This window comes from Micrasema longulum, unplaced genomic scaffold (assembly GCF_059751315.1).
Source record: "Micrasema longulum isolate JH-2025_06_02 unplaced genomic scaffold, ASM5975131v1 h1tg002448l, whole genome shotgun sequence".
Lineage (NCBI taxonomy): Eukaryota > Metazoa > Arthropoda > Insecta > Trichoptera > Brachycentridae > Micrasema > Micrasema longulum.
The window spans coordinates 292,581-305,171 of NW_028279593.1; the positions used below are offsets into that span (position 1 = coordinate 292,581).

At 38.2% G+C, this 12,591-nt stretch overlaps 1 protein-coding gene across 1 annotated transcript; it reads left to right on the forward strand.

Annotated features, from left to right (window-relative positions):
* Nucleotides 1-1,368: 1,368 nt before the first annotated feature.
* IntS3 (integrator complex subunit 3) lies at nt 1,369-12,167 on the forward strand. The gene is made up of 5 exons (XM_088240430.1): nt 1,369-1,584; nt 1,937-4,549; nt 7,546-7,671; nt 11,610-11,744; nt 11,967-12,167. Exons 1-5 carry the CDS (start codon nt 1,510-1,512, stop codon nt 12,030-12,032), a joined length of 3,015 nt encoding a protein of 1,004 aa, XP_088096556.1. The 5' UTR covers nt 1,369-1,509; the 3' UTR covers nt 12,033-12,167.
* The last annotated feature ends 424 nt before the right edge of the window (nt 12,168-12,591 follow it).

The following is a 12,591-nucleotide window of genomic DNA, read 5'->3' on the forward strand; positions in this document are numbered from 1 at the left end:
TAAAAGAAGAAGAAGATCTTGTTTAATATGTAATACATACTTATCTCGTCACTCGCCAGATAGCGGATGGATGCTCAAACATTTCGTTTTGCTGATTCGCGGGCTTTTGGCATTGTTTTGTGTTACCTTCAGTTACTTTGCCACCGAACCCTAATACAAATTAATGCAATTACCTACCTTGTACTGGAATTCTTGACACCTTATTGTTCGAACTTTTATCGCGGCAGGCTCTCTCTGATTCTGTGGTTAGATCGGTACTTGTCGGTTTCTTGATGATTATTTCACCCGATCACACGATTGTAAGGACTTATTGATAGCTTAATTAAATTGTTAGAGATTGCGCTGGGAATATCAAAAACCATGTGTACACTCGGTGACAGTTTAGTTGTTATTGGGCCGGAGGGAAAAACATTGTACCTACAGTAGGAAGATTACAACATTTTCACCGGGGCTCAGTAGGTAGCAATTGAATTTAACACAGCAAACTAGTACATGTGTAACAAGTACTATAAACATAATAAATGTGGCGCAACCACTGTGGAATCATCTCCCATCCACCATCGAAGATGTTAGTACATTATCTCTGTTTAAATCACGTCTGAAGAAACATCTCATTTCTCTTCCTTGATCTCTCCTCCTTTCCTTTTTCCTCTTTTTTCCTTTTTCCCATTGAGTAATAGTTTTGATTTAAGGTAATTTATCAACAAATACGTTTATTTATATTTTTATATATCTTTAGCTATTTAATCTTTTTTTCTATTGAATATGTTCTGTAACTTGAATTATAAAAATAAAATTTGTATATTATTGGTTGGTTGGAAGAAATTGCCATTTGGCAATAAGCCCGCCAATGTACAAATAAAATTATGTACAAAAAGTTAAACAAATAAAAATACCATAATTTATCATGTAAATCAAACAATGTACAAATTACCTTAACCAGCCCTTAAAAGCCCTTTGAACAACATAGAGGAGTGTCTAGACTTTCATATTCACATCGCAAAAAAGTTGTCCAAGTTATGAAGTTTATTTTGTATAAAATATAAAAGGAAAATATTAAATTCTACCGAGATCTTCATTCGGAATAACGCTTAAATTAATAACACTGTATTTATTTTTATACGATATCCTATTTTAGACAAGTGTATCCCATATATTTTATACAAAACGTAAGATTATGATATTACGTGATTTTTAAAATTCTAATTGTTCGAACTTTTTAGATAATTCATTCAAAAAGTATACTTTTAATTACTGTAGACGAAAGGCAATTTTTTTGTTTTTACCTGGTTTCGGATAATACCCTTTGGAAGTTCCTACCAGTTCCTACTCCGTACGCAATTATTGCCATGTGCAAATTTTTCATTTAGTAAATGGCCGCCCTGTCAAATGGTAGCTCGCGTCAATTTTCGTACACTTCACAAACATTTTTCCTCTCCTCGGAGCAATGCAGGGAATGGCCTGCCCTAGTTAATCGAACTTTTTATCGCTTGGTCCGTCTACGGGAGCATGGAGCAGGCAAAAACTAGCACCCTAAGACTATTAGTGTCATCAGTAGTCGAAAATAAGGACGAATTCGACGAGGTAGATAGAAATAAACTTAATATTATTAACAAAGGACTCCCGAATGGGTAGCCATATCCGTCAGAACCCGAGGGTCGCCGCTAGAGGCGACACTTATGTTTGATTCGCGCCATATTTTCGAACAACGTAATAAATATAATTATAGCGGATAAAAATCGAATATAAGAAATATGGATATTTAAACACCGTCAGATGGTGATTGTTACACAGTGTGTTATGTGATAACTTAAAGCAGCCAATATTCAAAATTCTTCATCTTTGGAATAAATAACAAATACATTTTTAAATTGTGAATGGATAATAAATTATAACTGGGCATATTCGATTTATTATTTTATTTTTTCTTTTGCAGAGATATGAGCGCGCTTACATCTATCTTCAAGGAATTATTTCGGGCTTGGGCGAAAAGGAGGCTCACGATGCCCTGAACAACGCAGTATGTAAGGACAAAAATCACGAAGATGTTTCCTTGGGTCTTCTAATGGGAATACTCACCGAACCCCAAAATGCAGCGAAATACTACAGAGATCTCACTCTCGTCTCGAGAGACGGTCTTGCTTCCATGCTCGCCAACCTGTCCACACTCATTTTGGAAAGGTATCTGCGGTTTCACGACACCGCGAGAGGTCAGTTAATATGGATAGTTCGGGAAATGATACGGAATGCGGTGTCCAATATAGACAATATTTGCTGGAACCTAATGCGCTACGCTTCAGGAGGGGATATAACTCCCAAGAACATACACTTGATCGAATCGCTGTTGGACATTTATATAGAAAACAAGTTGTGGTTGGACAAGTTCCCCGCCCTGATATGTTCTACGGTGTACACTTACCTGAGGCTCATCGAGGATCACAACACTCCTCCGCTGCTCGCTCTAAGGCAGAAGGAAGTTCATTTTGTGATACTATTAATAAGGGAAAGGTTTTCCGATGTCATAACTCTAGGGAGAGATCTCGTACGTCTGCTGCAAAATGTGGCGCGCATTCCCGAGTTCAATCAGCTGTGGCAGGACATTTTGCTCAACCCCAAGAGTCTCTGTCCGAACTTCAACAACATCCTACAGCTGCTGCAGACGCGAACCTCTCGGCGCTTCCTTCAGTCCCGGCTCACCCCCGATATGGAGAGGAAGCTCGTATTTCTCACGGCCTCCGTGCGCTTCGGTAATCACAAGCGCTACCAGGAGTGGTTCCAGCGCCAATACCTCGCCACACCAGAGTCTCAGTCCTTGCGGTCTGACATGATCCGCTTTATCGTCGGTGTCATTCATCCCACTAATGAGCTGCTTTGCTCGGACATCATCCCCCGCTGGGCGGTCATCGGCTGGCTGCTCACCACGTGCACTTCCAGTGTCGCAGCTTCCAACGCCAAGCTGGCTCTGTTCTATGATTGGCTCTTCTATGAGCCTGACAAAGATAACATCATGAACATAGAGCCAGCCATCTTAGTGATGCACCACTCTATGCGGTCGCATCCGGCAGTGACGGCCACCCTTCTGGACTTCCTCTGTCGAGTAATACCGCATTTCTGCCCCTCTTTGGCGGATAAGGTTCGCGCCGGCATCTTCAACTCTTTGCGCCAAATCACAGAAAAAAGGGTCTTGCCGAGTCTGTTCCCCTTACTGGACTCTCCCAAGCTCGACCGCGAGTTACGCGCATCCGTGCGGGAAACCTTCAAGGAGTTCTGCGTGGATACAGAAGCTGCGGGCTGCGCCCGTCCCGAAGAGCCGGCCTTTTCCGACGAAGAAGAGGAGCCTCCTTTGGTGATACACACGGAGGAAGACACGGATGATGACGACCTGCCGCTGTCCGAGGTGCGGCTGCGGGAGCGCTGGTCCGGGGAAGAGTTGGCGGCGGGGCTGGGGGCGGAGGTGCGGGAGGCGGCGCAGCGCGTGCTGGCGGAGAAGGGCAGCCGCGAAGAGCAGGAGCGCGCCATGGGCGGGCTGCTGGCGGCCGGCAGCGGGCTGGCGTCCAACTCGGAGGCTGTTGCGGCGCTGGCCGAGTGGCTAGCGGCAGCGCTGCAGGAGGCGCCGCCCCCTGCGCTGCCCGCCTTTCCACCGCTGTCCGCGTTGGCCTCACTGGCCTCCGGGCCCCTGGCCGCCATGTTCGCGTGCTTCGCTTCCGACTCCAAGGAAGAAGAGAAAAAGAAAAAATTGGTTGTGGAAATTTTCAAAGAAATTCACTCTCAAAAAGTGTATCATAATGTAGGTTTCTTTCTGTTATTTTATCTAAAAGTGATTTATGTATCCGAGATTAACTTACTGACGGATCCCGAAAAGAAAAAGGACGTTCCGTTTCAAAGTGACTTGTATAAGAATTATTGTCAAATAATAAACTCCGATCTGGTAGACTGTATCGCGAATGATTTAAAAATGTGCCAGGAATGTGACGTCAACATGCTGCTCTGGATTATCCCCGATGTGTTTAAACAGTTCAAGGACGTGTCCCTTAATCAAATCCAGATTCTGCACATCGTAGTGTCCACAGTGGACGCCCGCCAGCTGCGCGATCTCGTGTGCCAGACGCTGCAGGGAACCTTGCTGATGTTCAAGCCGGAAGGCATAATGGCAGTATTGACCGCGAGCTTGTCCTGGGAGACGTTCGAGCAGTACTGCCTCTGGCAGCTGTTGACTGCGCACGATATCTCCATCGAGGATGTGCTGCCCATTCTGCCCAAGCTGGAGTTCGAGGTGCATGCGGAGGCGCTGACCTCCATCCTGCTGATGCTGAAGCAGGAACGGCCGACGGTGGAGCTCGTGCGGCAGCTGTTCAGCCGCGAAATGGTGTCGGAGGGAGACAGCTTCGTGACGGCGGCTTTGATGTACTGGTGCCAGGACTACGAGGAGAAGTTGGGCGACCTGGTGGCCACTCTGCTGAGCACGCGCTACCCGGGTACGAGCCCCAACAAGAGAAAACGTCCCGGGAAACATGCCATACCACCGCATGCCCCGCCTTCTGCCATTCAAGTAAGTATCAATATAAGCCCTTTAGCATCTTGTACAATATTTTTAAATCCTCAAATCTGGTTTATTTTCTTATATTTGTTTAGTTCATTCTTAATCTAATAGTACAAAAATATATGCACTTTAGCGGACTTATGGCCAAAAGTAATATCTTTCAGCCAACCAAAAAAAACAGACTGGCTAAAAGAAGAATTTATTAAACTTTTTATTCATTTTTTATTAATTACAATGTATCTTAATTATTCCTATTTTGAAATAGAGCAATCTCTTACTCTGTCTTCATTGGAGAACTGAGATGGACCTTATATGCATTTTCAAAATACTTAATACTATAAGTGATGTCCCATCTCTGTTGCAATTAATTTCTTTTCCGACCGTGTCACCAGAAGTAAAAATCTGCTATTTATCAAATCTTCTAAGAGCGACTTTTGTTTTTATGCCCCATGTCCAGAATGTGTAGATTAGTCAATTTGTCACACATCTTGGAATTCTTTGGGATAGATATTCCGAATTTTCATAGATCTCTTCACCACTAAAACAGTGTGGGATGAAGGTGGATTGGCATGGGTTAGCTGGAAGTCTTATATGTTGATCATGTTTTTAAATACACAATATGTTATATACTATTGTTTTATTGTCATTGTTTGTCTTTGCTACATAGTTTTATATTATTTTTGTTTAGTTTCTTGTGCATGTGTTTCTTTATATAGCGCCCTTGAGGTATTTTATTACGAAAATGGCGCTATATAAGTTATCCATAATAAATAAATAAACTTCACAAACATCAACAGATGGAAGAATCGAAGGAATATAGATGTTCAAACATAGGCAGAATGGTGAATGTTACACAGTATGTAAAGTGGCCACTTAAACCAGCCAATGACAGGTCATAAGCCCTGTGGATGCCTAGACTTCTCTAAAAAGTTCTTCATCTCTGTTGCAATATCTAAGGCCTTTTATATCAAAATATCGCTAGCTCAAAGCAACAGTGAGATATCTCCGAAGAACATGTTCTGAGATAATTGGACTTTGAGGTGTGCAAAGGTGTGACTGAATTAAATTATTTGAAGTAGATTATGAGTACTATATTTTCACCTAGGTTAACTATCTAACTTCAATATTTTATTATTTGGAAACATTAAGTTATTAACATATTTTCATGTGCATCTCAAAATCGGAAATTACCGGTTCATCTCACTGTTGCTTTGTACACAATTAATTTCAAATGACAGCTGTTTTTTAGTGGGCAGATAAAGCTTGCATATATACATTTAAATACTGAATATACAATTTATGTTATACACATTAAATGAAGAAGAATGTGGGATCAGGTAATGAGTTCGGAAGGAGAGAAAAAAAAAGGGGGGGTTTGGGTTTCAAGGATATATAATGTTTCAGGCGTTTTTTATAAGTGACCAAGGTGCATTTTTTAGATGAAGAGGTAGCTCATTCCAAAGTTTGGCACTTTGAACAGAAAAGGAATTGCTGAAGAATGATGTGCTATTTATTTATCATCACCAAAAGCTTTATTGTCCTCAATTCCTCCTTCGGTTGTGAAATTACTTTTAAGAAAATAAATACATTCTCTCTTTTATTTAAAAAAATATGTATTAGCGTTCTTATAATTTATCAAAATATTTCAATTTTACATGAGTTTTAATTAACTTACTATTAGAAAATGGAAATGGGGTAGAGTGGGATTCAAACCACAGACCTTTGATCCGTGAGTCCGAGACACTAGCCACGGGAGTACAACCTGATTCAATTCGTGTATTACACAATACAATATTCATCGGGTCAAATTTGCACAAGATCTTGTAACATTTTCGTAGAACGAGCCTTACACCTTTCTACTGGACATAATGTTGTTCTTGAAGGTAAAAAGCTTCGAGTGATTACAAATGTGTTCAAGTATGCATGTCTTGCAGAAGGCAATCAACATCCTCACAACCTGCGCTACAATTTTTAAACCCATTGGGAAAGTTTGTGGCTTTTTCCGAATAACCTTACATTTGATCTTGGAAATATTCATTTCTAGCCCTTTATTCAAATTAGCCGTGTGTACTTTGTCCAAATAGCCTCAGGCTAACAGTATCATCCATGTATCGGATATTATTTATAATTTGTCAATTTATGTTAATGCCGTCCGTTGAATGGCTTGCAAGCAATTGAATACAACAGAGAGGTTCTCTAGTACCATATCCATTCCTAAAACCGAAATGTGTTTTGCTAAAATTTTCCTCACATTTAAAAAATATTTTTCCATGTATTATTTTCAGGAAAATTTTTAGAATGTGTCTCATAAGGCTTATTGTTCTATATTCACCACATCTTTTTTCGTTCACTTTTTTTGGTAAGATAAAAAGTGTAAATTTGAGCCATTCTTAATTTTTTTTTTTTTTTTTTAAGCGAGCAGCTTAAAGCTGATATGCTTAAATCTGTTTTAAGGGAAGTTAGTTGTTGGCATTCGGCCTAGTGGTGTAATGGTGAGCGTGTTTGCCCACCATTTAAGAGGTCTCGGGTTAAATTAAATTCAATTCAATTCTCGGCATGGTTTATATGAAATATTTATATAAAAGGGTGTTTTCACACTAGAATATTTCACAGTCCCTGGACTGGTACCTGAAGCGTAAGACTGATCATCTTACCTTCATGTAACAAAAATGATCAGGATACTCTGCGATTGGTGTACCAATGCAGTGACCTATGCACCATTAGGTGCGGATAGAAAATAATGATGAGTTGTTGGTGATATTTTGACTTTTCCAAACAAATCTACCTCATTTTTAAAGTTCAGAAGAAGACCAGCTCTTGTGGCAGTTTATTCTAACCATTAACAACCCTATTGCTCAGGAAATGCTTCCGTGGGTTTAGGTTGAATCCGGTTTTCTCCAGTCTGAATTGTGGCCTTGAAGTCGTGCATCTTGTTTTAGTTTGAACATGGAATCCAAATTTGGGCAGCTCTAGTTATTAAATTCTCTTAAAACATTTTGTTTCAGGTGTTGGGTCACTTAGAACAAATGAGGTTGTGTTGTTTCCGACAGAACGATATGTCATTTTACAATTTGGAATCAATGCGGAAAGCACTGCAGCAAGCGCAGACAAACAGTAATGACTCAGTCAAGGTAAGTAATCAATTATTTCTTGGTATACTGAATTAATAGAATTGAAGGCATAAGTGTTATGTGACAAAAACAAAAAGCACATATATCTGGGGTTAAAGTTTTGAACACCGATACAACTGTAAATAAAAACATCTTCGTTCGCTCTCAAAATCATTTTTCTGCTACATTTTGATGGTGTAGTTGGCTTTGAGTGAAAGGCTGGAACTTTTTTTCCTTACTACTTTTTGGAGAGACAGGTGACAAAATAAAATATGATTACATTATAATAAGTCTAACTGCCTCTGGATTGATATCAAATTTTCGATATTGTTTTATTTTTTAGGTAAGTTCCAGTTTGGGTTTCACCCAAACTAAAATAAAGTAGATTTTACATTTCATACTGCAAGTGTAAGAACATTAATAAATGCTTGTCCCAAACACAAAAATGTACCTATAAAACTTCCTTATCCACCAACAAACCACTAGAAGAATGGTGATTAAGTAGATAATGTTAAAATTTATGAAACAATCAACACTTCAAAGCGAAATATTAAGGCAAAAATCTCAGATCAGCTTTGAAAAGAAAGCACAGACAGGCTCAATGTGTTAACCTTATTTTAATCTAGTCAATCTGAAACGAACTATAGTGATAGCCTTTGCCAATCACAAACAAAAGCCTCAACTTAGGCTATCGATAAGCCGACCGCTAGAAACAGTACAGTATACTATGATTTATTATCAAGAACATGTAGTAGATTCAAAGTGTGAGACATGGGGCAGCTATTGCTTCAGCAGTTTTTCAGAAATTATTGGTAAAGATAAGCTTCGCCAGAAATGTAAAGTAGCACAAAATCGATCACAAAAGTCAAAGTCTTACAAATACCGGCTTTATACTTCGACAGACAAAAAAAAATTATGGAAAAGTACGGGAAAATGTAGAGACAGAATTAATTAAGAGCAGATTTCATTGATAATGGAACCAGTATTGAAATTCTTGAGATATATTGTTCCAGCCTATGCACATCTAACGGAATAGTAAAGTAATCACCGATTTCTCGGAATCAGAAATATCTGTGGAATATTTGCTTGCAAATGGATGTGATAGAATAAATGTGAATATTGATATAAATGAAGGTGTCATACGTCTGCCTGAACAAAGGTTAGAAAACCATTTCGGTGGATTATTTGCCTACTGCATATGGAATTGCCCCTTTGATACTTGTATCTGATACTGCATTGATGGCAGCACATCGGCATCGTAATTATTTTTCGGTACAATAAGAGTTACCCGAGTGTCATACTCTAAGTATTGGCACAAACCAAACATATTTTTACAAAATATTCATAGTGGTTTCATAAGTCACATATCCTTAAGATTTAGAAAATAAATTTCCAGGCAAAATGTTTTATGCCTGACTTACGGCTAACTCGTGCTAATTAAATAGAATGTTTCGATAGAATATCCTTTTAAAAACATAGCAATTCTAGCAATATATCTGTGCTAACACGGAAAAGAGGCATAAGTCTGTGTGGTGTAATTTTACAGTATGGTTGTTTAACTTATTGACAGCTAGGGTCTCGGTGGTTTTTTATTGATTACGAAAGATAAAGCTTAAAATTTTCAACTCCAATGCTTGAATATATTTAAATATAGTATTTTCTACGAGATGTCACATTTATTTCTTGAAAAAATAGCAATGTAGCGTATTATATTTATTTACGACTTGTGCCCTTTTCCTTGTTATTTTTTACTCCATACTACAATCGTTTTGGCACTAAGTGCACTTAGACCTAAATTCATAGGTACATTTTAGCTTTGCTTTTGTTAAATTGGAGTTATATTTCCACTAAACAAAACACTCATTTTTTCTACATTTCTACTTATCTTTTCTTTCTCAAGCTCACCTTCAACTGTGTTGGAGGCTCAAATGATATAGGTACTTTCTCCTGGGGGTTCTGCCCTTTGCTGTCTTACTGATATTACCACTACTACTACAACTACCATCACGCCATTTCCCGTAGGGGTAGGCAGAGAGAATGGACCGCCACACACGTCTAGCCTGCCATACATTTCTAGCTTCTTTCACATCCACACATCTAGTCATGCACGCCCTTCGGTTCTGCCTGCTTTTGACATGATCAGACTTAAGATTTTGGTATATCTGATCATGCCACGCCTTTCTTGGTCGTCTTCGCCCCACGTTACCATTCATATACGAGTATATCTGTTTTACCATTTTTTTGCCATCCATTTGTTCTACATGACCAAACGATCTCAGAAACCCTTTCTTAATTTTATCAATTATACTTGACTCAGATTTACACTATCGTCTGATTTTATCATTTGTAACCCTGTCATACCCTGATTTCCCACACATTCGTCTAAGAGATCGCATTTCAACCGCATTCACTCGGCTTTCATCCTTCCTCTGCTCTAACTGATATACTTCAGGTTTGACGATGGCATCGACCAGAGATGAAATTAGTGCCCTTCTAAAATATCATCTCATATCACTGCGGGAGCAAGTCGACTTGTGCCTGTATTCCATGTTACAAATTTGATCAAAATATTTGTTAGAAGGCACGACTCAAGGTCAGGTCTATTTTCTTTGATACTATTTTACAAATATTGACTTAGGACCAAATGTAAAATCGCTTTTTTATCGTTATGATGAGGAATTTTTTACTATTCTTTTTTTTTACTTGTGTATCTGTTAATGGAGTATCAAATTATATAACTCAATTTCGCAAAAAACCCTACTTGTGCCCCTTTTCCGTGTCAGCACAGATATGTCATCAAAATTCACCTTTCCTGTAAACATGGAGTGCAGCACTTTTTCACTCACTGCTGCAATTAGATATTTGCCCTCAGCGAAAATAAATCCAGTAATTCGAAGAAACCATTACAATACCTACTTTGCAAACCCTGAAAATGTATTGCTCGCAATGCAGACCAACTATGAGTCACACGTCTGTAAACTGACAGCCTCTTACATTTTGAAAGCCCACAGTAACCAATAAAATGGACTCTGACTGATTCAACTTTCTACTGCAAAATTTGATGCGTCATATAACGCTGATATTATTGATACTGACTGAACCACAAATATTGAAATTGATATCTAACGAAAACATCCAACCAATTGTCGCCAAAAAAGGAGAAAGAAAACTATGATTACTGCACCTGCCATGCCATATTCACACAGTTGAAAGGGCAGTAAGAACTGTGACGGAAGCTTCAGCCACATTGGGCAGAAAAACTGAGAGAGAAGACTTCGTTGAAACCCAGATAAAGTATTGAAAAGTCATGCTGAGATTTAATAGCAAGAAAGATTTTTACACTAATTAAAATATTAATAAAATAAATTATTATAGGATAATATCCTCAATAATATGTTTATGGATACCATTTTTGAAAACTTTTTCTTATAATAAATAAATGTTACTTACACAATTTCAAATGGTTTCGAAGACCCCCTTTTTTAAACTATTTTAAGCCTAGCTATAAAAACTCAACCAAAAAAAAAAACATATTTAAAAGTCATTCCTGAGGTAGATGATATCCAATTGTAATCGAATTTTGTCTGTGAGCTAAAAACATAATTTGGGACCCTTTTCCTGCTGTGCTGGATAGAAATAAGACGATTTTTCAAATATTACGATGTTACGGTTTTTTGGCTAATGAATATCTCAGTAAAGGAAAAAGATAGAGCAAATAGGTGATGGAATCATATTCCATTCTATAATTAGAGGCCATATTCCATCACCTATTTTGGAATGCATCGAGCCCTGTTAAGCTTAAAGGCTGCAACTTGAGTGGCGACTATTTGCCTTTGCATGTTTGAGTAGTTGCACAAGATTGCTAATAGGACACTATTTTTTTTTTGGGACAATCTGGCCCTCAGTGACTGAAGTTGGATCAGCCTAATCTAAATGCGTCTACATTGTGACCTTTGCAGAAGGAGTTCAGTGCGCTGTTTGCTCTCGCATCCGAAGAGGAGCTTCCCGTGTCCCGGAGGGGTAGAAAGGGGGCACCCCCTCCTGCTCCCCGACGCCCTCCTCGCTCCAACCCTTCATCCAATGACGATAGTGAGGTAATATAGCTTTTTTTACAATGTTTCTTACAGAAAAACATACTGATTTTCTGAAAACATACTGAATATTACATACAAAAAACAACGGGACTGTAGGCATACTTCCCGGATCCCGCTTCGAATGGAAGAAGAACATAGTAATACAAACAAAATGAACAACTTTTTTCCATTGAATAATAAATTTAAAAAAATACTAACGTTATTAAATTTATACATTTTCAGGAAGAAGAAATAGTAAAGCCAAAACAGGCCAAACGGCGGAAGAAGGCAATATCGGATAGTGATTAATTTATTATTGTGAACCTATAGTTTTAACACCAAAGTGCACCTCTATGATAACTGTACAGAATATTCTGACAAGAGTATTGAAATCAGCTTCAGTTTCCATAATCCTTCTTGGTTTGTTGAACACCCAAAGATGAATGTCGTTTTTAGTCAATGGCAATTTATTTTTATCCCACTTTTTGTACATAGAAGTCATATAAATAATTTAACCATAATTATAAAAATTATTTGTTAAATTACTTATAAAGGATACAAATACACTTAAACATATGTTCGGTTAGATTTTGTGAACATTGCTATGTACGTATTTATTTATTTGGCATTTGTTTTCAACTCTTGCAACTCTTTTATTTTGTATTATCTGTTTCAATATTTTTATACAGTTATAAAGTTGTCCACGTGATTCCCCACAAACTTTTGATTCTTTGTTAATATTGCCATTCTTTACCATAAGACCAGTTTGCGTTATCTGATTAAAAATGTAAATATTCTTTGTATTATAAGCATGTTGATTTCACATAATTACTTCATATGACACACTCCATTACATATTTACCGAAAC